The sequence below is a fragment of the Diabrotica undecimpunctata genome, chromosome 10 (assembly GCF_040954645.1).
Source record: "Diabrotica undecimpunctata isolate CICGRU chromosome 10, icDiaUnde3, whole genome shotgun sequence".
Taxonomy (NCBI): domain Eukaryota; kingdom Metazoa; phylum Arthropoda; class Insecta; order Coleoptera; family Chrysomelidae; genus Diabrotica; species Diabrotica undecimpunctata.
Window position 1 is genome coordinate 11,516,384 of NC_092812.1, and position 26,566 is coordinate 11,542,949.

Genomic DNA, 26,566 nt, shown 5'->3' on the forward strand with positions numbered 1-26,566 from the left:
AACTATTATTAATCTAACTCAATGCTTATTCCCAAACTAAACAGTAAATCGTAAATACAGTTTGAATTAATTTGAATCCGGACCTGCCCGTCGCCATATTGGAAAGTACATCCTGTCAAATTAAGTGGTCCCATTTAGTAGATACAGAAATATCGTTTGTGTCATATCCCCTCTCTTACATATCTCTGCGGTAAACTCAACCATATAATTATATCCGTGTCATTTGTCACAGCTTATTCCATAAATAGTACGAGCCGTACGTGCCAACGCTCTTTCGTTTGCTAATGGAACGTTTTAATCATTATGGTTATACTTATTACATGTTTAGGACTACCTAAATTGAAAGTGCACAGAAGGAAATATCGTACAGTAGTGTTGGATCGCGATGTTAAACCTGCAAGTAATTACATCTTCATATAGTTTTCAAAAGTTAATTTATATATATATATATATATATATATATATATATATATATATATATATATATATATATATTTATATATATATATATATATATATATATATACAAACAAACAACACAGTTTATTAGGGCTGAAGTCAGAAAGTTTGGCCGGGATGTTACAGAAACACTCTTTTGACTTTTGGTCTAGCTTTCGGAATTGTTTTACTCCTTCTTCAAGACACTGTAATTAGAAGAATGTGTAAATATTTACAATATATCAATTGTCAGTGCAACTTACTAGTCGTTGAGGTTATTTATACAAAGCTATGACACTCAACATTAATAACACACATATAAAATATAACATAACATAATGAACAATATACATTTTAAAATTTTGTTATGATAGTAAAAATTTCGTTTGTGACATCTTTTAATGGTATGTTTTAACTGATCCATAGAGAACAGAAAGAAAAAGCAAAAATAGTATGATCAAAATGTAATTAGGTGTTTTTCATGTTATATTAATGGAAGCAGTATATTAAACCTGTCTTGTTGGTATGCAGCATGTTTTGTATGCAGGTGTATTATGGTGTGTATATGTAAAAGTAAATTTTTATTTTATTTTTGATGTTTTGTCAGTAAATAACAATAAATGTTGCTCAGTTTATCTATGTCAGACTTTTTATTTATATAAGACGTATTGGATTTTATGAAACACATTTCCAAGAAAACACGTTTTGAATGGTTTTTTCCTTTGCCAAAATACAGGAATCCTCGAATTAAATTCATGTTTTAACATTAATACATTAATGCATGTTCTGTGAGCGCACATGCGTTTATTTTTTTGGTTTTTATGTCGCTGCGATGTGAGATCACTCTACTGTGAAAATTACGCGATGATTCTCTGATATACACGTTTTTACAATTGGCACAAGGTATAGAATAAACAACATTCGATGACTCCTGTGTTGTGAAAGGATCCTTTGTCTTTGTGTACAACTTCGATACCGTTTTCACATTCTTAGTTGCAATTTTTAAGCCACTAACATTTTTGAAAATGTTCGTTAGCTTAGGTGTGAGAGCTGGAATATAGGGTAGGCAACCATACGTTATTTTAGATTGTGGTAGCTCTGATGTGTTGTGTGTCAGTGTCAGTTGTCGGACCTCATTATTTTGAAAATTTGGTACTAGTTTAATAAACCGGAACCGTGTTTACGGAGATGAAATTTATATCAATAAATTCTGCTTCACTTACTAATGATTGTGCAATGATTTTTATTCGGTTCAAAGCGTTCTTTTTTTATGTAATTTCGATTTAAAATATGCCCGATTTTTAAAAGCCGCCGCCATTATTCGCCATTATTTACCATGAAACAACAAAAAATGACAGGAATGACAACTGTTTCTTATGATCAAGAAGGGTAATTTTAACCAGTGTTGCCATAGTTATTCAAAATTATGTTTTCTAATGAAAAATACAAATTTATCTAAAAATTAGACATTAAAATAACATTTTATTATTACCTACTTTTTACTGAAAATTATAGCTTTTTTACCAGGGCTAGGTTAGATTTGGTTACGTTGGTTTAGTTTTCTAGTTTTAAGCGCCAAAACCAAATTTGTTTTCATTTTAGATGGATGTTGAGAATAAAAGTTTATGAAACGGTTTATTCTTTTACGTTTTACAGCAGAGCGTAGTTTTTCTAAGCTTAAGCGTCTAAAGACTTGACTTAGAAATAGAACTTCGGAGGAAAGGTTAACTGGTTTAGCACTAATCAATATGCATCCTGAAATTTCTCTAGTACTCCAGTCGTCAGAGACGAAAATGCCACTCAACCTTTAAAAATCATACGAACAAGCTGAATTTTGCTGAGCTTAATATGCTTTTGCTTTTGGGATTCCAAAGTTTACCAATTTTACCCCCGGGCAAAATCAATGTTCAATAAAATTTGTATCAGCTGAACGGTAAAAATTCGATATCTTTTGAATCAAGTGACCTATCAAGAAAAATCAAGATGCGTTTTAAAGGTAAAAAATTCAGCTTTTGTATGAATTTTTTGTATTTTGCCGCAAATAAACTTAGATTTTATACAGGTGTTAAATAAAAAACGTGGCGCGATTTTTGTCATTTTTTATGATTCTCACGAGATCAATACAATCTATCCTTTTCATTGACTAGCCACTATGAAGTTTTGAGTACTAAAGCCAAACTTTAAAAACCTATAGCATAAAATTTTAGTTTTAACTTTTGGCAACCAAATGTGAGGCATTAGACATAATGCATAAAAAACGCTGGATTTAAACTTGCACATAACAACGTTTTTCAAAAGAACAAAACTCCTGCAATAAACTACACCCAAAACCGTTTTCTTAAATGCATTTCCCGTGACGTGTGATCGTCTGTAATGTTAAACATTAAATTCTGCGTTTTTTATTCCTATTTCAAATTCCTCATATTTGTTACCACAAGTCAAAATTCATATTTCATGTCATTAGTTCTAAAGATTGATCTCTAAAAATGGAAATTTTACTATAACTAGTCATTGAAAGTTATCGATTTTATTGATCTCACGAGAACCATAAAAAATGGCAAAAATCGCGCCACGTTTATTTATTTAACACCTGTATAAAATCTCAGTTTATTTGCAGCAAAATACAAAAACTACAAAACGATAGGTCACTTGAATCAAAAGTTATCGAAATTTTACCGTCGTGTTGATACAAATTTGATTCAACATTGGTTTCGCGCGCGTAATTAAAATGCAAAATCGACGGTCGCTTCAAGCGTTGTTTCTAACAGAACGGTTCATTCTACATAAAAAATGCTTATAAACATTTTTATTTAAAATAATCTCAGCTGCATTTCTTATTTGAAACATTTTTTTCTATGGTGTACAGATTCTTGGTAAATCAGTTTTTTTGCCTTTTTACCCCCCTACGAGGGGGGTTTTAGAAGGAAGCCCGGGAGTAAAAGTGGTAAACTTTTTGCATCTTTTTTGGGGTCTGAAAATTAATATTCTCTGCAAAATTCAGCTTGTTCGTATGATTTTTAGAAGTTAAATCTCTGACGACTGGACTATAGATGTTGATGCAATCATAATTTGCTAAATCGGATAGGTGAAAAGAATACACTTTATAAAATTATATAATATTTACTTATCTTATTCTTATAGTATTTTTAATCACTGAACTTGTATTTACGACTCGTTGCCGGCTGTTGCTGACAATTCGTAAGAAAAATTTCAATACCGAGTAAAAAAATATTTCAGTCACTTGTCGAATATGCCTAATTATAGAAATATCTATTCTTAAATTATATTATGTTTTTCGTTGAATAAATTAATTTAAATAAAATGCTGTTTTCACTTCTTCTTGAGGTTCCTTCTTCATTACGGAAGGGTGGCTATAACTACAGCAAATTGCTCTCTATCTTAAGCTGTTCTTAGTATCGAATGTGTGTCCATGCCTGTCCAGTCTCTTACATTCTTCAGCCAGGAGCATTTTCTTCTTCCTGGACCTCTTTTTCCTTCTACTTTCCATTATGAGTCGTAGAAAGTTATATTTTTCTCCTCTGTAAATATGTCCTAGATAACTCGTTTTTCTGTTGTTTACAATATTTAGGAGTTCTATCTCAGTCTTCATTCTTCTCAGCACCTCGTTGTTGGTCACGTGTTCTGTACACGAAATCTTCGGCATTCTTCAAAAAACACACATTTTAAAGGCTTCTATACACCTCATACTTGTAATTCCGAGAGTCTATGTTTTGACTCCGTATAGCAATAAGGAATAAATACATTTTTTTTACAAGTTGATATCGGATATCCAACGATAAGATAGATAATATGTTTACATGTAAGATGTTTACACTTAAATTGAGTTATTGCATTTAAATTACTTAACTTTGGTTTATACTTATTTATTCTTGGTTTGTTCTTGATTTTGTAGCCATAGGATAGGTGGGTTCAAATTAATTGTCTTTAAAATACCTAGTTTAAATTGACAGTCCGTGATTTTTCAGTATTTATATTTTAATAACTTTCCTTTGGTTTAATAGTCTTGTACATTTGATTTTACTGTCATAGAGTATGTGGGTTTAAATTATTTTTTTGGTTTAAGTTTAAGACCCCTTAATTGTGTACCCTTCTTTGCACCCGTAAGGTATTTGGGTTTTAATAACTTCTCATTGGTTTAATATATCGCTTAAAATAATTATTGAGAAAATGGTTCCTTTACATGAGGCACAAATCATATCAATCGTAAAGGTGCAAAACTCTATATCCTATACCAAAATCACCCTCAAGACCTATGACACAAAAATTTCTGGATCCGCCACTGCCACTAGTAAAACAAGTGATATTGTTCTTTAATTATATTTTGCCCTACTAAACCTTTTAACTTTTAATCATCAATCGTTAAAGGCTTGTCATATTTTCTTGGTAGCAAAAGTTTGTTAATTTAAAATGTATGAACTTGCCTCCTCTGTATTATTTTTTCATAGAGTTGTCCGATTCAACATCATATTTGAAATAAATATGTATAAATATTTGACAATATTTCCTTCAGTGTCAGTTTTTTTTATTTTTTATCACTTGAATTTTAATTTCTTTAAAATCCAGAATATCTTCCTGATCTATTTCAACTACTTCGTATTTTGATTTCTTTGAAGTTATTTTAATCACTGTATACCATCGTGATGGATCATAAATTTCCAATCTTTTACTTGCGTTTTCGATGTGGGCATGGGCCACATTCACATTTCATTTGGAAATAACTGGTCGATTTTTGAAATATGTAGTTTCAACAGCAAACAGAAACATTGCGGAAACGATTGAATTTCTGTTTTGGACCGAACAAGTATCAGACATAAAAGCAAAGTCTTTCACAGTAACTTCACTTTTCATGTAGTTGTAAAGCCAAGAGGCTACCTCAGAAGAACCACTACCTACTAGCGCTTCGTGCGATACAAAGTTTTGTGCTACGCGCGAGGCAACGTTATATAACGTTAAATTATATACTGATAAACAGGATTTGTAAAAAATTGCTTTAGATTTACTTGTTGTCAATAACGCACAGCCGCAAAATCAAATTTCATTTGATAGAGCCTTATTTTTAAAAATATGTATCTTTGAACTCACGTGCATTTTCTTTCGATGAAGATGTGCATTGTGTTCTACTTCTCTTTTAATTTTCTCATCCTCGGGCAGATTTTTAAATACAAATCAAGTATCACAATAATTCTTACGAGGAATATGGAATGCAATATTAAAGTTCGTGTAAAATATATTTCGATATAACCAGCTTTTTTCTGACTTAACGCCTCTGATTAAGATCCCCACGTAAGTATTCCTTACAGCTATCTTTTCTTGTGTAATTGGAAACGCCTCTGATTAAGATCCCCAGGTAAGTATTCCTTACAGCTATCTTTTCTTGTGTAATTGGATGGAACTCTTGCAACTGAATTTATGTGATTTATAATATACTTTCTATTCTTTCTATAATATACTTTCATCAGGTAATTTTATTCCGGGGATCTAAGGAGACCATATGCATTTTATCTCTATTTTGTAATATGTTTTGGACCACTTTATTTAAAATATATTAAAGGTTGATAAAAACAACGTGTTTTCTGACGTTTAGATATTTCTGCTCAGTTCAAATAGACTCTTTCCGTTTTTCCTCAATTAAGCTAAGATATTGATTTTTTTTTGCTCATAAGGCTCATAATGCCTGGGACATGTCAGACTTCTGTTTATTTCGCAGTCACTCAATTTTAAGAGCAATTTTCTTTCTTTTTCTTTTACTTTAGGTAACTCAGTACATCCTGGTTCCACGGCGTGCTCCTCATTTCAGTTTCATCTTCGCTTAACTTTGATAATTTAAAAATTAGTTATATACTAATATATTTATACATATATTTTTTACTTTTCTTGTTTTTTGTTGCTCCGAATGTGTGTCTTCAGCGGATGAGTCAGATTCGTTATTTAAATCCTTCATCAGAATCAGCATGTATATTTTTCCTTTTACGTTGGGCAACTCATCAGGTACGACGTTAACGATTATAAAAAATATGTATCGCTAATATCAAAAAACGTTATCAGGCCATTATTAGGATCAAAGTCCATTTTTTTCTCTGTAGCATAACAATAACCTGTAATAACTATTATAATTGTCAATGGAACTATAATAATAATATATAAATTTACAGATTTCTATTGCTATCGCATTTCCTACCACTTCATGTTTTTGTAGTTAACGTTGTTTGAAACTAAATTCAACAGTAATTGTTGGTATATTATCATTTGGTAGATAGATCATGTGATTCCTTATAATACCTTCTTATTCGAGCGTTATCCTAATTTACAGAGGTTGTCGATTACTCTGGTCTTCTTTTCCCTGTTACGTGCTGCTTTTGTGCTATTTTATCCTTTATAACTAATTAGGAAAGTAGTGTTCTTGGTATTGCAGTACATGTTCCAGATAACTCATTTTTTATTACTTGATCACTGTTCAAAGCGCTCTCTTTATTTAGTTTCAAACCATGTAAATCAGAAAAAATCCGCTACTTCCACCAAACCCTTTTGGAAAAACTTCTCCTACTGTCATGGCCAGCCATCTATACAGCGACCCGTGTAGATTGAGAGGAAAGAAAACAATAAATAGTATATAAATGTATTTAAATGTATTGGCACAACATGGCACTCATTAAAATAGTCAAATATTAAAATAAAATATATAAAATCGACAGTATACTTCGGAACACTAAATTGTCAGGCACTAGGAATATTTTAATTTGTACAAATATAATATCACAGTATACTGAGCTCCTGTTAAACCAAGCCGAATTAGTAAAAACTAATTAAAAATAACAAACAAATCAAAAATGTTTAATTGACTCAATCGGATTAAGTTTTAAGGCCAAAACTTCGAACGTCAGTTGGAAATCATTCCTGACCATAGGTAAAAACAGATACAGTTTACGAATCCATCAAGTAGTTCCTTCTGACATATCTGAGAAAATTCTAAGTTTTCTTGCATTTGTGGTTCTCTATACACGGCATACATTTCCTAAAATAGAGTAATAAATAAGCAAATATGTTTACAAAGTTTTTAATATAATATACAGGGTAGACCAAAAGTCTGGAAATACCTAATTATCTCTTAAAATATGTAGTTGCAGTAAAACCGATGATCACCTAAACCTATTTATAGGTGATCACCAGTTTACCATAACGTATTTTTAAACTGTTTTCTCGAACATTTAATAATAATCCTTGCATCAGCATGTAAGTAATATTAATTTAATTTCAATTTTCAGTAAATCATTTTTTCAATTAATTTTTATTTAATTAATTTAAATTCATATTAAATAAATCGCACCCATATAATATTGCATAATTGCTATATATTTTGTACCAGACATGTAACCTAACCTAACCTAATATGGGTTATTATATTTTCAGCATTTAGTTTACCATGTACCGTTGACCTGAAGATGCATAGCAAATTATAGTATGCGAAACCGGTCGTTGGTGGTAGAATAAATTGATTGTGAGTACTTCTTATTCTTATTTCTTTTCTTCTTCTTCTTCTTCAGTGCCTTATTCCGGCCCGGATGTTGGTTGTCATTAGGCTATCATGGTTTTGTTGACTGCTCTGCGAAACAGCTCCGCGGAGGTCATCCCAAACCATTATCGGAGGTTTTTCAACCATGAGGTACGACGGCGTCCCGGTCCTCTCCTGCCAAATACTTTACCCTGTAAAACGAATTGAAGAATTCGATATTTTTCTTCGTTCCGCATCACGTGGGCCGAGGTACTCAAGCTTGCGTTGTTTAATTAAATTAAGCACTTCTTTTTCTTTTGTCATGCGCTGTAGGACCTCAACGTTGGTGACATGGTCCACATAAGATATTTTTAGTATCCTTCTGTATATCCACATCTCGAAGGCTTCGATTCGTTTTTCAGTGGCTTGCGTCAGTGTCCAGGCTTCAACTCCATACAGTAACACTGGAAGAACGTAGCACCTCACTATTCGCATCTTGGTTCCCAAACTGAGATCACTGCAGCACAGCAAGGATCTCAACTTAATAAATGTAGACCGTGCCATTTCAATTCTGGATCTAATCTCTTGAGCGTAGTCCCATTGTACGTTGAGGGTAGTTCCGAGGTAAGTGAATCTGTCGACTCTCTGGATCTCTTCGCTACCTGCCATTAGTGCCCCGGGATCTAAATTTGTACGGCTGACAACCATGAATTTAGTTTTCTTAATATTAAGGTTCAGTCCGTATGTTACGCTCACAGTTCGCACTCGGTCTAGTAAGGCCTGCAGATCGTTTAGGCTGGTTGCTAGTAACACAGTGTCATCGGCGTAGCGGATATTATTGATGTATTCACCGTTCACTCGGATTCCCATGTCTAGGTTTGTGAGGGGCTTCATTAAAAATCTCCTCAGAGTATATATTGAAAAAGAGTCGGCGATAGCACACATCCTTGTCTTACTCCTCGCATGATCTTCACTTGGTCGGTCAGCTGGTCTTCGACCTTGACTTGAGCACGCTGGTTCCAGTATAAATTCATGATGATCCGAATGTCCTTCTCATCCAATCCAACTCTTTGTAGTGCGGTGACCATCTTCTGGTGCTGACAACGGTCAAAATGCCTTGGCGTAGTCAATAAAACAAATATAGACATCACAACTGACATCGCGGCATCTCTGAAGTAGGACTTGTAAGGTGAAAAGTGCTTCACGTGTACCCATAGAATTGCGGAATCGAATTGCATTTCACCGACATTTTCTTCGCATTTCTTGTAAATTCTGGCATGTATGATTTTAAGAAAAAATTTTAAGTGCATGACTCATAAGACTGATAGTTCGGAAATCTTCGCACGTTTTCGCAGATCGTTTTTTTTGGTAGCGTTACAAATGTTGACAATAGCCATTCCTCTGGGATATTACCTGAATCGTATATGGCGTTGAACAGTTCAGTTAACTCCTTCGTGCTCACTTCACTCATCACCTTAATAAGTTCAACGGGTATTTCGTCCGGACCTGTAGCCTTACCATTCTTAGACTGTTGTAAAGCAGCCTTTACCTCGCTTTCTAGAATTGACGGCCCTGTCATGCAATTTATTTCCGGAAGGTTGCCGCGGTCGTCCCAGAAAAGTTCTTCGATATATATTTTCCAGGTAACCAACTTCTCATTCACTGTCGTCGCCAGATTACCGTCTTTATTTATGAGGAGGTGTGTGTTTCTCCTCTTGTATTGACCAGTGGCTTCACGAATCCTTCGGTGGATATTTATATGATCGTGTTTCTCTTGGAGCTCCTCGATTATTTTACATTTTTCTTGGTATTTCTTCGCGTCCCTGTTTTTCATTAATCTTCTTTGTTCCATCATCTGTAGAATGTCATCAGTCATCCATTCTTTATTTTTTACTCTTTTTTTCTTTCTCAGATGTTCTTTTCCCGCATTCAGCATGACGTCTTTGATATAACTCCATTTTTGTTCTACACTCTGTTCTTTTTGTTGAGCCGTTTCTAGTTTTTGTCTCATTGTACCTCTCACGTTTTGACGAACTACGGGGTCTTTTAGAGTGTCATAATCCAGGTTCTGTTTAGGTTTATTTTTGATGAGTTTCTTTAGTTTGAGTTCTATCTGGCCCACTAATGGGTTGTGGTCCGATGAGACGTCTGCTCCTGGGTAGGTCTTCGCCGAAGTCAAGCTGTTCTTGAATCTTTTGTTAATGAGAATAAAGTCTATCTGGTTTCTGATGATATTGCTGGCTGTATCTGCAGGTGACTTCCACGTATAAAGTCGTCTCAGGGGAAGTTTAAACCACGTGTTAGCAATGGTAAAATCTTCTTCCCGGCAAAATTGTATGAGTCGGTCTCCTCTTTCGTTTTTCTCGCCTAAGCCGTGTTGTCCGACGATGTCTTCTACACTGCTTTTGCCAACTTTGGCATTGAAATCACCCATGATGATGGTTAGCTCGTTCTTCTTGGTGTATTTTAGTGCTTTTTGTACAATTGCGTAGAACTCCTCGATATCCTCTTCTGGTTTTTCTGATGTTGGAGCGTAAATTTGAATGATGTTCGTATTAACGGGTCTGCCTTGCAGCTTCATCAGAATGACCCTGTCAGAGAGAGGTATCACGCTGATCACAGCCCCAGCGACCTTTTTGCTCAGAATCAATGCTACGCCATTCCAGTGATGTGGTTTGTCGTTTCCCGCATAGTATACCATATGCTCATCCACACAGCACTGTCCCGAGCCTGGCCATCTCATCTCGCTGATTCCCATCACGTCGATATTTAGTCTTTTCATTTCTTGAATGGTGTTGTGTATCTTTCCCCCTTCAAACATACTTCGAACATTCCAAGTACAGATTTTTTTAACGTTCCACGTGCACACTTTATCTTTATTAGTGTTTAAATATTGGTAAGGATTTCGTGGGTTGACGACCTGGGAAGCCTTACATTTTTGTGTTCTTCCTCCCCTGCCGGATCTTGGTGTCCGAAGTCCATGATCAGTATCTTCTCCAAATTGGTTTACATTAACCATGATGAATGAACTAGGGACTATTTATGGGGTGGTTTCCCGTTGCCTTCCCCATCGCAGTGTCACAACCGATTGACTCGTAATGTGAGTGGCGCCTGTGAGTATCTAGAATTAAGCCTACAGGATTTTTTTTTTATTTTCCCACAGCCTTAATCCAGTAATGACATTACTGCTGCCTAATGTCATGTCCTCAGTTGATCCGCGGGTACTTATTTGGCTAAGCCTTATTCGTACCTGTCCTGTATATCTACAGGAACTCCCCTATCAGCCATTGGGACGCGCCGTGTCGGGGTTGAGGACTTCCCCGCCCAGTCTGTCTTGCGCAAAGTGCTGAAGCACCCCTACTTAATTCAGGGTCCCTCCTCTACCCAAGCTGAGACCGGCACCCTGATTTTCTTCACATTTCTTGTAAATTCTGGCATAAATGATTTTAAGAAAAATCTTAACTGCATTACTCATAAGGCCGATATTTCGGAAATCTTAGCACGTTTTCGCAGATCGTTTTTTTGGTAGTGTTATAAATGTTGACAATGGTCATTCCTCTCGGATATTACCTGAATCGTATATGGCGTTAAACAGTTCAGTTAACTCCTTCGTGCTGACTTCACTCATTACCTTAATAAGTTCAACGGGTATTTCGCCGGATCTGTGGCCTTACCATTCTTAGACTGTTTTAAAGCTGCTTTCACCTCGCTGTCTCGTATTGACGGCCCTGTCATGCAATTTATTTCTGGAAGGTTACCTTCCAGAAGTAAATTCCCAGAACTTTTACTTAACTGTCGTCGCCAGGTTCCCGCCTTTGTTTATGAGGAGGTGTGTGTTTCTCCTCTTGTATTGACCAGTGGTTTCTCGAATCGTTTACATTTTTACATTTTTCTTGCATCCATGTCTCCTTGGCTCTTCGTATTTCTTTTTTAATTGTTTGGTTGATTTCTTGGTATTTCTTCGCGTCCTTGTTGGATCCTCATTAATCTCCGTTGGTCCATCATCTGCAGAATGTCATCCATTCTTTATTTTTTACTCTTGTTTTCTTTCCCAGATGTTCTTTTCCCGCATTTAGCATGACGTCTTTGATATAACTCCATTTTTGTTCTACACTCTGTTCTTGTTGTTTAGCGGTTTCTAGTTTTTCTCTCATTACATCTCTTACGTTCTGACGAACTGTCATCGAATGCCATAGTCTCTGGACTAGTACGCATTTCGATGCGCATCGCCCCGCCTCGAATTTTCCCATTGGCTCTTGACCTGGAAATCCCTATTTATCGCTAGAACAGCGCATATAAATATTGGCGATTTTCAGGTCAGCCAAGTCAGTCCCTCACGGGCTCTCCGAGAGCTTAGTGCTCTCCGAGAGCTTAGTGCTCTCGGGGCTCTGCTTCCTGCATTTATTTTCCATACTCTGTGGCTGAGAATTGTTTCAACTTAACTTGGTGTTTTATTTCGAAGAAGAAATTGTCATGTAAGAAATATCTTACCTTTTTCAAGGCAAGACACCGAAGATAAATATTTTCCAAGTCCATAACCCGAAAATGGACTTAAGTAGAGGAGCTCTCGACAGTATATTCGAAGCCCTCTACAGAGCACCCGGAGACAACAGAAGGTGGTTAGACCCTTATTTGTTCCCCCTAGGTGACAGAACTACGGGGTCTTTTAGAGTGTCATAATCCCGGTTCTGTTTAGGTTTACTTTTGATAAGTTTCTTTAATTTGAGTTCTATTTGGCCCACTAATGGGTTGTGGTCCGATGAGACGTCTGCTCCTGGGAAGGTCTTCGCCGAGGTCAAGCTGTTCTTGAATCTTTTGTTAATGAGAATAAAGTCTATCTGGTTTCTGATGATATTGTTGGCTGTATCTGCAGGTGACTTCCACGTATAAAGTCGTCTCGGGGAAAGTCTAAACCAGGTGTTAGCAATGGTCTTCTTCCCGACAAAATTAGATAAGTCGGTCTCCCCTTTCGTTTTTCTCGCCTAAGCCGTGTTGTCAGACGATGTCTTCTATTCTGCTTTTGCCAACTTTGGCACTGACCATGATGATGGTAAGTTCGTTCTTCTTGGTATATTTTAGTGCTTTTTGTACAAGTGCGGAGAACTCCTCGAATGATGTTCCACTACACCATTCCAGTGATGTGGTTTATCGTTTCCCGCATAATATACTATATGTTCATCCACACAGCACTGTCCCGAACCTGGCCATCTCATCTCGTTGATTCTCATCACGTCGATATTTAGTTTTTTCATTTCTTAAATAGTGTTGTGTATCTTTCCCCCTTCAAACATACTTCGAACATTCCAAGTACAGATTTTTTGAACGTTCCATGTGCACACTTTTCTCTATTAGTGTTTAAATATTAGTAAGGATTTCGTGGGTTGACGACCTGGGAAGCCTTACATTTTCGTATTCTTCCTCCCCTGCCGGGGGATCTTGGTATCCGAAGTCCATGATCAGTAGCTTCTCCAAATTGGTTTACATTAACCATGATGAATGAACTAGGGACTATTTATGTGGTGGTTTCCCGTTGCCTTCCCCATAGCAGTGTCACAGTCGTTTGACTTATAATGCGAGTAGCGTCTGTGAGTATCTATTAGAATTAAACCTATTTAGAATTAAATCTATTTAGAATTAAACCTACAGAATTTTTTTTTACTTTCCCACAGTCTTAATCCTGTAATGACATCCACTGCTGCCTAATGCCATTATTTCTTTTACCTATTTGAAATGGACTCACACAGGCAACATATTCGTAATAAATTTTGTGGAAGTTTTGAAAACAAAAGTTTTCAGTGTTTTTATTGTTATACAAATATATAAATAAATAATACCAACTTACTCCTCGTGAAGTGTGAAGATCCAAAGACAAAAGCATAAAAGCACTAAAATATTCTTGGTGTAAAATAACATAGTGCAATATGTTGCCATCTGCCGAGTAAAAACTTCTGGTATGGTCCACATATTTTACCAGCAAGAGTTTAGCAAAATTTTGATACCATGTAATCGGTTGGTTAAGCAGTGGTCCCAAATTAGGGTGCAGATTGCAGACGTGTTCCAGTCTTGCCAAATTCCTAAGTTCCAAAAATTCGTCGTAAGTTAACGCACTAGATTCTTTTGGGGATATCAATCTGTTCCAGAGTAAATGTGTTCTGCAGTGAACCATACCTAAAAATAATAAACTTTTTATAAAACAGTTACAGCAAAAGTTAATGATGGTGAAGTTTCGTAGCGCAAATTTTAAAAACATCCATTTTAGCGGCAATGAAACAGTGGTAGACGTTTATCTGTCTAAATAGCAGCGAAGACTAATTAAAACTTAGCCAGTAATTAATAAGATGCAGACACGGCCGTGACTTAATGCCACTTTTCCGAAATACGGGGTGTAAAAATTTGTCTTACAAACTAACGATTTATTTATTGCCCTGGAACCAGTTGAGATTTGCAAAAGAAATTTGGTGGGTTTTAAGAGGTAGTTATTGCGGCAGTTATTATGCAATTAGGAGTTTTATATGCATCATTGGCGCGCATACGAGTGAAGCACGCAATAAAAAAAATTGTACCCCACTTAGATTTTTTAAATTAAAAATCATTTTTGAATTCTTCGTTTAATTTTTGACAAAAAATCTTTTTTTCCTGTGTATTAGGATGCTTGATCTCCATTCTTGTCGTATTCTGTTCTATTCTATTATTTTTGGATTAGTTTTAACAATTATTTGGTCAGATCTAGTCATCTGTACTTTAGGAGTTTGTTCGGTATTCTGTTCTCTTCTGGTGATGTTTTATTTTTAATTTTCTTAACCCGCCGTAACACGCGCTATGAGCGAATCCTTGACCACATTTATGTATAAGCAATGACATTGTCTTAGCTACTACGATAACCTTGACCATCAAGGAATGCATTTAGCATCGTTCATAAGAGGAGATAACGTTTCAGAATATTTCAGTCGATCAGTCTGCTGTGATACTTGATCGAAGTGACAGTTCTCTTTAAGTGAGGGTATTCCTCACTCAGAAAGTCACACAATGTGATTTAATTGATACCATGGCCCTGAACACACTTTTAACCGGTTTAGAACCTCGTTTAGGATAAATTATTAAGACTAGTAACCCTCCTGATCTCACTAAAGCCAGCAATAGTATCCGGCGTAAACTTCAACTATCATATTTCGAAACAATAAAATCAAATACAAAACCAACTACCCCTAAGCCCTCTCAACCAATGAGAAGGCTCTAGTCTCTATTTACAAAATGCACAAATTCTGGCCGCAATGATCATATAAATATGAAATGCTGCTCTTCACGTTTGGTACAAATAAATCAAATTTTTCCAGGTCACCAGGTTAACAAAACCAATATAATGGTGGACCAAAAAGTTATCAAGACTATGATAGGAATCAATATCCCTTCCATTAACCGAATTTAAACCCACAGAGTACTTCTTTTTCATCTCAAAATCAAAATTGTTTATCTGTTATTCAAAGAAATCCAAATTTCCAAAGGGGCCATGTTTTAAACAAATACCTCGATGAAATGACGGAAAACTATTACACAGACAATTACTATACAGATAATTATACAGAAAACAATCTACAGACCAATTACTATTACATCAATAAAGTACAGAAAAGTATCAGGATTTTTTCTTACTTCCCAATTAAAACCATCCTACGAATAATACGACCCACTCATTCATAAACAGATGTTTACGGAAATCCAAGCCCTCAATTTGGACAACTTCCACCCGAATCTCTATTTTCCCGAATAGACATTTCCTGTAAGCTTTTTTCATACATTGACTTCCAAAAATTTATATTAAATTAAAGGTTCTACTAATACTTTTGAACTTTTAGCTGATACGAGTGCTGAAATCACAAAGAAAACACAGCACGAAATTATCATAATAGGTTTACTGAGATTTTCTATTCAAGGTATAACCGAACAAAAAATGTTAATTACAAAATCTGTGATTATTCCCTTTACTAAAGATAAATCCTTACAAAGTTTTCATTTTTAATTTGAACATTCATTTCGATGGCGTAATAGGCCTAGCCTCCCTATACATTATGAATGTTGAATAGATCTAAATCCCGACAGTTGCATACAAATTTCAAAACCCGTACCCTTAATAATGTAGGACGAGAGATAAATACACTCGCGAAAGACAAATCCCCGACATTATTTACAGAAACGATACGAAAAGAACATGAAAATAAAATTAAGTCCTAAACCTAAACCAAAACCAAATCTAAAAGCACAAAAAATACATTTCCCTCTTTTGAAATAGCCCAAGTCCAATACAAAAATCTTGAAAGATCAGAGAGAAAACGAATAAAATAAAAACAAACACAATTGCCATCGAAAGCCACACCGAACAAATATGCAGACTAAAATGTAACATCAAATCGAGGTGACATATTATCAGCTCAAGAAATAGACAAAGTTAGGTTACCTAATGCATTAGCCCATGTAGACAAAAATGTAGAATTCTTAACTTCAGTCATCAATGCTAATGCTATATCGAAGATAATTGAATTTTTGGATATTTCGATCAAACCTTTCTAGAATCCGGAGACAATCATATCCTACAATGAAAATGACTTTGAAGAACTGGTAGTAGACAGAATTATTAAGGAACACCTAAGAATTGACCATTTAAATTATGAAGAACAAGAAACAATTCTAGACATCCGTACTGAATATGTAGATATATTTTATGTAGAAGGCTATAAAATAACATTTACAAACAAAATTAAACACACAATCGAAACAAAGAACGCTAAACCTATATTCACTAAATCCTACAGTGTAACGATTTGCATTGCCTCGGTACCGTCAGAGCTTCATAGCCACGCATCCCCACCAGAAGTTCCTCCTCCATCGATGTGCGTTAGAGTAGATGGAAGGCCTTCGACCGTATAAAAGAGCAGCCGCCCCAAGAGAAAGCAGAGCACATACTGCGAGAGATACTGAGGTATGACGCTTTCCATAGATGGAAACACAAAAGACCCAAACAACAAATAGATTAAATCAATAATACCAGAGAGAAAATTAAACCAGAGAGAAAGCAAAACACTAGAGAGAAAATACTCCAAAAAACAACAAAAATGCACAAAGAAGACAGTTCGTAGCTCAAAAACATCCATCGACTATCGCTAAATACAAAGTGGGCGCCCGGTTGCCTTAAAGAAGATAAACTCTATATTATTATATTGTTTTATATTTTATATATTTTTTAGTGTCATAGTATAGATTTTACACTAATTTTGATTTTTGTGTCAGGGCCACCTACAAAAAAAAACCAAAAAACACAAAAAACCGGCCTCGGCCAACAAAAAAATTAAAAAATACTAACAAAAACCGGCGCAAGCCAACAAAAGAAAAATTAACAAAAACTCCAAAACTCGGGCACGTAGGTCCCAACCCTTTGAGCACCTAGTCGCTGAACCGAACCTGGCTCAGAGCGGACACTTGAGGCCCAAGTAAGCAATTTTAGTTCGCGGATGAGCCACATTAAGATAACAGGGGTATAGCGACAATGCGTTGTCCTGAGTTTTGCACTGAACAATACCTTATCCGTGGTCCAGTATTGTTTGTCTGTTAAAATAAATGTCTTGACGGACCCCTAGACGAGAAGCGAGTGTCCTTGTATTTTCCTTCGACGTGTTCTTCTATTAATTATTCGTCTATTTCGTTTTAGGGATATCGCTGTGCATTTGTCTGAGAGAAATAATCTGTACTTATCTGTCTATACTTTTTTAAGGAATATATTATAACCTTTCGAGACTGGCTGAATGACGAAAGTCAATGCCACAAAAAAAAAATGAGTTTTGCATTCGGTTAGGAAACCATGTTGGGGTTCTATTACCCAGGAACTCCACATGAAGAGCATTTGGCTGATAGTTGTGCCTCTATCGCGCATCAGTGCTATCGGGTGCTATAGGGGGGAAAGGGGTGGTCTGGAACATTGGAGCACAGTGGGGTGACTCCTGTTTTACTTAAGTTAACACACCTCGCTCCAATGAATTGTTACATCCTAACGTAATTCTTAGGGGTGAACATTTCTCACAGGCTGTGTTTAATTAAATTGCTTGCTTGCAGAAAGCAGAGTTTCGTCGGAGTTTTTATCTGACAACAACTCCACTGGCCCTAGGGTATTGACTGAAGGCCAATCGCTTCTACTAGAGTATTAATCTAGTGGCAGTTCCGTACCCGGTCTTGGAGTATTGATCTGCGACATACCTATTCTCTCCTGTGACCAAATACTGATTGGACACCGTCCGTTCCTCGCCGGGCCGAGTGTTGGATTGTTCTGTTCCATCTCTATTTCTTCGACCCATTCCCAACGGCCTTGTGTGTTTTAACGTACCGTAACTACTATTTGGATTTTATGTCGTTAATAGTATTTTATTTTTCGCGGATATTAAACAGTGGGTCATATCGCCGTCGATGCCGTCGTCATCAGGATTGATGTTTTAATTTTTATTGTATATACTACCTATGTTATGTTGTTATTTATTTATTTCGAATATGTTTTTATTTAATTTAAACCTGTGTTTTACTGAGTCTGCTGTCTAAAAGAGCTACCCGTCACAACAGATATCCTCAATTACATAAGGAAGAGGTAAAGACACAAATTAATAAAATGTTGTAATAAAGAAGCCATCTATTTCCCCCTGGTTTGGGTTGTACCGAAAAAATTAGATGCATCGAGAAAACAAAAATGGCGACTGGCAAGTTTAACAAACTTGCCCCAACTTGTCCCAAACCATAGGACGTCTGTTATAGAGCGTATGAAATCTTTCCATTATGGATAAGTTGGATTTTGCTGCTGTACCCCATAGATGGATCCCATAGGTCCAGACCGGTTTGAGTATTGTATTGTATACCAACAGTTTATTACGGTCCAGTATCCAATAATGTTTCCAAAATTTTAAGTTCAACTGTTGGCTCTTTTACCATATATGGGTTCTCCATATCAAAGTTTTGTCCACGTGCATTCCAAGGTATTTAAAACTTTCAGCTTGTGGAATGGCTTTGATTTATTTCTATACTAGGCGATATTTTGCGACATTTTATAAAGATGATATGTTGGTAGATTCATCGATCTTTATGCCACTCTTTATCCATTTTTCAATGTTCCTAATATGCCTTTGAAGATATTTTTAATTATGTACAGTTAATTCTGGCAAATGCTGTACTAAATTTACCCATTTGAACTTAATACTCTCTTTTAATATAGTGGCAGTTAAGTCATATGAGGCAGTGCATATTTAAAAGTCTTCACCTTTCATTATGATAACAGTAGAATTACCGTATCTTCATCATTTTATATCTTATGTTCCACAAAACTCTCAGACTAATGCTCTGAGATAAACAATTTAAATGACTTTCAGACTAATTGACGGATCGAGCTGAAATTTTGATGGTTTGTTAAGCGTTTTAAGGGCAATCACAAAAGTGTAAGTTGATTTTTACAAAAGTTATAAACAACAATTTTGCCTGTTTTTGCTATTTTTGAAGCAACAAATTAATTTACAAAATGTTATAAAACGAAATTTTGAAGATTTTTCTATCTCTTAACAGATAAAATGTTTATACTTTATTATAATTATGTAATTAGTAGTTGAATGGCTTAAAAGTTCTGCGTAGAAAGCTAACGAATGGGAAATGCGAAATTCATAAATTAAGAAACTAGCAAAATGAAATAATATCACGTAGAGACGAGTTAATACAGGTCGTCGAAGAGTTCTACGAGAAATTACATGGAAGTAGACGAGAAGATCAAACAGGAATACAAACAGCCATTTCAAAGATCATGAATTAAGGTTCCGAACTAATGCCAGAAATAAATGTAGATGAGATTCGACAAGCGTTAAGAAAAATGAAAAATAACAAAGCCCCAGGAGAGGATGGAATTGTAATAGAAGCTATCGCAAATTGAGGAGGTATGCTATTAAATGAATTAAGGAAACTATTTAATCTATGTTTGCAGCAAAGAGACGTGCCCAAAGAACGGAATAATGCTATAACCATCCTTTTACATAAAAAAGGAGATAGAACGGACCTAGAGAATTATAGACCTATTAGCATGTTGAATCACATATACAAGCTCTTCACTAAGTTAGTGACATCAAGATTGGAGAGAACCGAGAGAGCAGGCAGGATTCCGATCAAATTATGGTACTAATGATCACCTCCATACAGTAAAGACGCTCATTGAAAACTCTATAGAATACAACAAACCTCTTGTCCTCACTTTCATAGATTTTCATAAAGCGTTCGACACGATCGGAATAGACAGCTTTATAGAAGCAATGAATGACAGCAGGATTGACTATAGGTATAGTGAACTTATTTACAATATTTACAAAAATGCCACTATGACTGTTAAGATACACGATAAAACCCGATCAATAAAAATAAAACGTGGGATAAGGCAAGGAGATACCTTGTCACCGAAATTATTCATAACGGCATTAGAGTATGCCTTTAAGATGGTCAATTGAGTCCACAGAGGAGTAACAATAGACGGCGAAAAACTTAAGCATCTCCGTTTCGCAGATGACATTGTCCTTATCACAGACGATTTAGGAGAATCCACAGATATGTTAAATGAATTGGACTTTGCATGTTCGAAGGTGAGCCTCAGAATGAACTTGTCCAAAACTGGTCCCCAATAACCATTTAACTATTCAAAACAAAGTGGTAGAACTGGTGGAGAAATATACGTATTTGGGTCACAAAATAAGAATCAGCAGGGATAACCAAACATGTGAAATCCAAAGACGAATTACTTAAGCGTGGGCAGCCTTTGGAAAACTGCGAGACACACTTAGGACCAACATATCAATTAGCCTCAAAAGAAAAGTATTTGACCAATGCGTATTACCAGTCATGACCTATGGGTCGGAAACTATGACTCTAACCAAGACTACGGCTTCGAAATTGAGAATGGCACAGAGACGAATGGAACAATCTATGCTAGGCGTGATGTTGCGGGACCGAATAAGAAACGAATATCTGCGAAGAAGGACGAGTATTGCTGATGTTGTGGAACGCATAGCGGAACTTAAATGGAATTGGGCAGGCCATATAGCGAGAATACATGACTCAAGATGGACAAGTAAAATTACACATTGGAGGCCAAGAGCAGACAAACGTAGTAGAGGAAGACCACCTACACGTTGGGCTGACGAGATCAGGCGTATCACAAAAAATTGGCAACAAAGATCATAAAATCGCAGAGAATGGAGGAGTTTAAGGGAGGCCTGGACAGGAATAGAAAAACAAAATTTTAAGATTATGAGAGCCATTTTCAACAGAGAAATGTCGCAATTGTTTAAATTATATGAAACCCGAAAGTTTTAATATTACCTTTAGGCTAAAGACAATGGCTGCAAAAAATTTTACAGGTTCAAGTATATTTACCTTTCTTAACTATCTCCCTGATGTTTTTCTTGGTCGTGCTGGCTTTATCTAAAATTAATTGCTGCATTAATTGTTCATGTGACGAATAATATCCTAAATAATTAACGGATTCTTGGTTGATTTCCACATAAGGCAAATAAGCGGAATGGTGATTAATGCAGGAATTTTCGTTGTTCAATGTTTCATTGCTGACATTGACTGACGTCATTGGCTGTTCACTTGAACTCAAAAAGTCTGATTCGTTTAGATTTTTCTCTAAACTAGACTCACACTCGTCTTGTTCGCGTTCTGATGCAGAAAGGCTTCTAGCTGTCGACGAGACTGTTCTGAATTTTCCCAACTTTTCATCTATTTCAGATTTTGGATAGACTTCCCTGAAAACATTGGTATTTTTTAATATCAAATTTGAAAAATAATAATTCAATATATGTATATTAGTGAGTCGGTATAAGTTTTACGTTGAGTGTGAAGCATATAAACGCAGTTTTTTGGATAAATCGCTCCAAAATATCACTATAAATGATAATTTCACTTGCGTTAGTTGTAAAATGTGGGCTTAACTTTTTATTAAACAAAATATGAAAAAAATTCGATATTTTTCGTCCTTTTGTCTCATATATTGGAACTACTGGGTTTCCTGGAAGTGGTAGGTGGCTTTAAATATTTAAGAAATAGGCATAACCAAAACCCCATATCCTAAATTTTCAGATATTCATTATATCAAGTTTCTATAAAACATCTAATTAGAACTCCCAAGGAATTACACCCTTCTAATAAAAAAAAATTTGCAATTTTTTCTCAAATTACCGATACCCAACATCATGTTTATTTATGATAACTCTTTCGTTTCGATAAAAAATGATAAGCAAATTTTCACAAAACAAAATACATTAAATATCTAATGAATATTGAAGAGTTCACAACCTATTGTTCTATCGTAATTTGAAAACAATTATCATTTTTTTTTTCAATTAGAAGGATGTAATTGCATATTAAAACATAGTTTTTAATTCCAAACAACTTTTCATAATAACAATTTTCGAGTAAAACAAGACGTTTGTCTCGGCTCTTGATATTTTTGTGTTAAACTGTGAATATTAAACGTTATAAATTACAGTTAAAGTTTACCAACATTATTTAAAACTGTAAGTTTAAATATTTCATATTAGTTAAACTTAAAAACGCATTCTAAACTGGATTTATTAGTTTTTTGGATGGTTTATCGATCGCAAATAATTATAATTTTATTAATAATAAACAACAACCAGTGTTGTTTTTTGCTGGGGCAGAGAGGTACTATATTTTTGCTACTGTGAAGAATAACAAATATTGGTATGTCGTCGGATGTAACTATACAGAACGTCTCTTCAAAGAGCAAATCGTACTCCTTGGCAGCATCACAGCAGAAATTTCCTACTAAAGATCAAGCAGTTATTTTTAGTGCTATAAATAACGCCCCCCGTCTTCATAGTAACTCCAGCGTAGATGAATTTATGGAGTAATATGATTCTATTAAAGTGCAGGAGAAATCGTACGAGCTAGAAGACTTATAACGCCTGCTGAAAGGCTAGTGTTATCTAACGTCAGTCCAACAATTCCCCATAATGTACTTATCCGAGAATTAAAAGATATGGGCTTAAACCTCGTTTCCCCTATAACGTTTTTAAAAATCGGTGCATTAAGCTTTAGAAGACAGGTCAGTCCACAGAATATCACCATCCCAGATTCTATTGAAATAAATTATGAAAACACCTCTTACAAAATTTTCATATCTCAAGACAATCTGACTTGTTATACATGTAAGCAATTAGGCCATATTTCAAACAATTGTCCAAACATCAACAGTATACCATCAACCACTCAGGCCCAAAATTCAACTATACCGAATCCTACTTCTACGCCAAATTCGCAGTCTTATATCGATATTGATAGCCAATTGCATCAAGTTGGGGTAGGTGATCCAAATATTACACCTTCACCTACATATTACAGCTTCTGAAACCATCTTCAATTCCTTCTATTTCAGAACTTTTATAACCGCCTAGTGAAATGGAAATAACTACAATTGCCGATGAGAACATTTCCACTAAAACTTCAACTGAAAAATCATCGGAAGAAAAGGACCCACAAGCTTCACTGGAAACCACGAAAGATTCACCCTGTTCATCTGTGAAAAGAAGCATTGACGAAACATTATCTCCCCCATCGAAAATCTAAATACAAATATCCAATTGTTTACTCCCCCACTCATATCTCACAAAATCAAAACCCAGAAACCAAAAAAATCCAAACGCACAACACCAACCTCTGATTCTCTTAAATTATTCACGAATGAAAACTCCACATCACTTTTATTAAACTATGATCAACTCATGATGCTAATTGAAAATATCCAAGGCAGTCAATCACCTATAGAAATTGTCGAGGAATATACATCCGATTTTCTTGGTCTAATAAATCTGTTAACCATATCTTACCAATACATATCCGACAAAACTACGAAACATCGTTTCACCCGTCTTAAAAATAAATTGAAACACTACCTAGGTAACGATATTACAGACAGTGAATTATCCTCCCTTGATGCATAATTTTCAACTCTATACTACACTGGAATATTGATGGACTATTCCATCGCCTACCTATGTTACAAATCATTCAATCAGAATACTCCCCAGAAATAATATGCCTACAAAAAACTAACCTTACTCTTTCCAATATATACTCACCAAAACAATTCAACTGTTTTCAAAGAGATAGAACGAACACAAATCGCGCTAGTGGAGGAGTGGCAATCTTGGTAAAAAATTCAATAGAGCATGAAGCCTTTCCACTCATAACAGATCTCGAAGCCATTGCGGTAAAGATTTCAGAACCACATAGAAAATTCTACATCTGTAATATTTACTTGCCTTCTAACATACAAGTTAGTTACGAAGACCTCCGCAAACTTCTTGATCAGATACCCATACCACGCCTAATTTTAGGTGACCTAAATAGCCATAACTGCACTTGTTTTTTTTTAGTTACATCTTATCTAAAGCGTTAATAAATGTGTAATGTTAAACAATAGTAAAATGTAACTATTTTTTTTGGCCTTAGGTTCAAGACCTATTTAGCCAGATAATTGGTTTAATAAGTAAAAACAATCTCCTACACTTTCTTTAAATTCATGACAATTTCCTAACCGTTCGTTCATTCACTCGATTTCCTAACCTTCCCATTGAAAAATGTAACTATTTTTATTAGATTACACAGTGCTGAATACGGCTCTGATTAGAATGAATCATATATCGACAATCTAATAGCAACACGATCCTGAGAGTTTTGGCGACACTGATCTCCATAAGCGCAATGTTATTTTCTTAACTTGAAACAAAGTATAGCGAGATTTACTTAATCCTTAGACTTTGTGTTCGTCAAGTATAGTGGATATTCGTCGGTTGGTTTGAAAAACAAATTCTCAACGGAGGTATCAATATTTCACGCCACCACCACCAAGAGAATCATAATACAAACATAATACCATATCCTGTACATAAAAATAAACTTACCTTTTAGATGTTAGAAGTAAGTAATATTTCAAATGTAAAACATTGTCTTTGGGACTAAAAGGAGCACACAGGTTGTAGACTATCAAAGTTATGTCAAAATCATCAGTGTGTTGTTGGTCTTGGGAATCCTTGTAAGATACTTGAGGAGCACTTGTTACTTGTACCAATATATATTCAGGTTCACTTTCATGCGATTCCATTTCAACTACTTTGAAATCATATTGGTTGACATTATGTAATAGGTACTCAAATAGCTGCTTTCCTTCTGTGACCAAATCTTTGATGGTGAGAGTGTCTGAAATACACAGAAAAACCCACTGTCATAAAAATTGGATAATTATTAATACTGTACTTTATAACTGAAAATTTATGAATAATAATATTAAAAGCAGTACTACTGTGATTTGAAAAAATATGGCTCATATTAAAAAAACTGCAATTGAAATAATGGAAAAATCTACAGGAAATAGACCTTCTAACTAGCAAACTTCGTGGAGATTGCTCAAACGAAGTTCAAAACCAAAATAAGAGCTATAAAATGATAAGAAAACAAAGGAACCGAAAGCAATTGCTTTCGGTAAGTAAAAAGTATTTTTTCTATCTTCGGTTTTCGGTAATGTATTCTTTAATTGCTGTTTTCATTTTATTTTCTTTTTCTTGTTTTACCGCTCAACTTTCTTTCGTTACTTCTTTTTTGTGTGAGCTGTTTTCGTTATTTGTAATGTCCACTGACAACCCTTCCTGCGAGAGGGATCTATCACCTATTTTCTAGCTTTATTCTTTTTAAAATGTTAAATGTTACTTTTCTTCTTCGCGTGTCATATCAGAATTATCCGACGTTGGCGATCACCATTGCGAAGGCTTCTCGATCTTCTGCAATATGGAATAATTGTCCTGCATTTGATATCTGAGTCCATTCACGAATGTTTTTTAACCAAGAAACTTGTTTTCTTCCTACACCTCTACGGCCCTCTATTTTGCCTTTAAGGATCAGTTGTAATATTTTATATCGACTTCCCCTTACTATATGTCCCAGATAAGACATTTTTCGATGTTTGACAGTCTTTAGTAGTTCTCTATCTTTGTTGACGCTCCTTAGTACTTCTTCATTAGTTTTTCTTGCTGTCCAAGGTATCTTCAGCATCCGTCATCATCATCAGTGGCATTACAGCTCGTTATGAGTCAAAGCCTTCTTCAGAACAATCTTCCATTCGCCCCTGTCTCTGGCAACTCTTCTTCATGCTTTAACTCCGATGGATTTAAGATCATCCTCTATGTTATCTTGATACCTAAGTTTTGGTCTTCCTCTGACTCGTCTTACCACTGGTCCTCTTCGGTCGAAAATTTTTCTGATCGTTGCATCTTCATCTCGCCTAATTACATGTCATATCCATCGAAGGCGTGCTAATTTAATACATTTTACAACGTCAACTTCTGTAAAACTCGTAGCGCCTACGCCACAAACCCTGTTCTTGAACTCCTGCATACACTTTCCTTAGAATTTTTCACTCGAAACGTTTAAGCAATTCTTGGTCGTTCTGTGTAAGTGACCACGTTTCTGACCCGTATGTTAACACTGGCCTTATTAGTGTTTTATATATGGTAACTTGGGGCCATCTGTTTCCTCAAGCCA

The 26,566-nt window shown here is 35.4% G+C and overlaps 1 protein-coding gene across 3 annotated transcripts in view; it reads right to left on the minus strand.

Moving 5' to 3' along the window:
* Positions 1-7,063: 7,063 nt before the first annotated feature.
* The window catches only part of LOC140452546 (KICSTOR complex protein SZT2-like), a 177,480-nt gene continuing 157,977 nt past the window's right edge, over positions 7,064-26,566 (minus strand). For all 3 annotated transcript variants that reach the window (XM_072546872.1, XM_072546871.1, XM_072546873.1), the window contains 4 exons: positions 24,934-25,228; positions 21,380-21,753; positions 13,791-14,116; positions 7,064-7,471 (listed from right to left, as the gene is read on the minus strand). In XM_072546872.1, the coding sequence (XP_072402973.1) occupies positions 7,337-7,471; positions 13,791-14,116; positions 21,380-21,753; positions 24,934-25,228 (1,130 nt within the window). In that variant the 3' untranslated portion in view covers positions 7,064-7,336. The remainder of the gene's footprint in view (positions 7,472-13,790; positions 14,117-21,379; positions 21,754-24,933; positions 25,229-26,566) is intronic.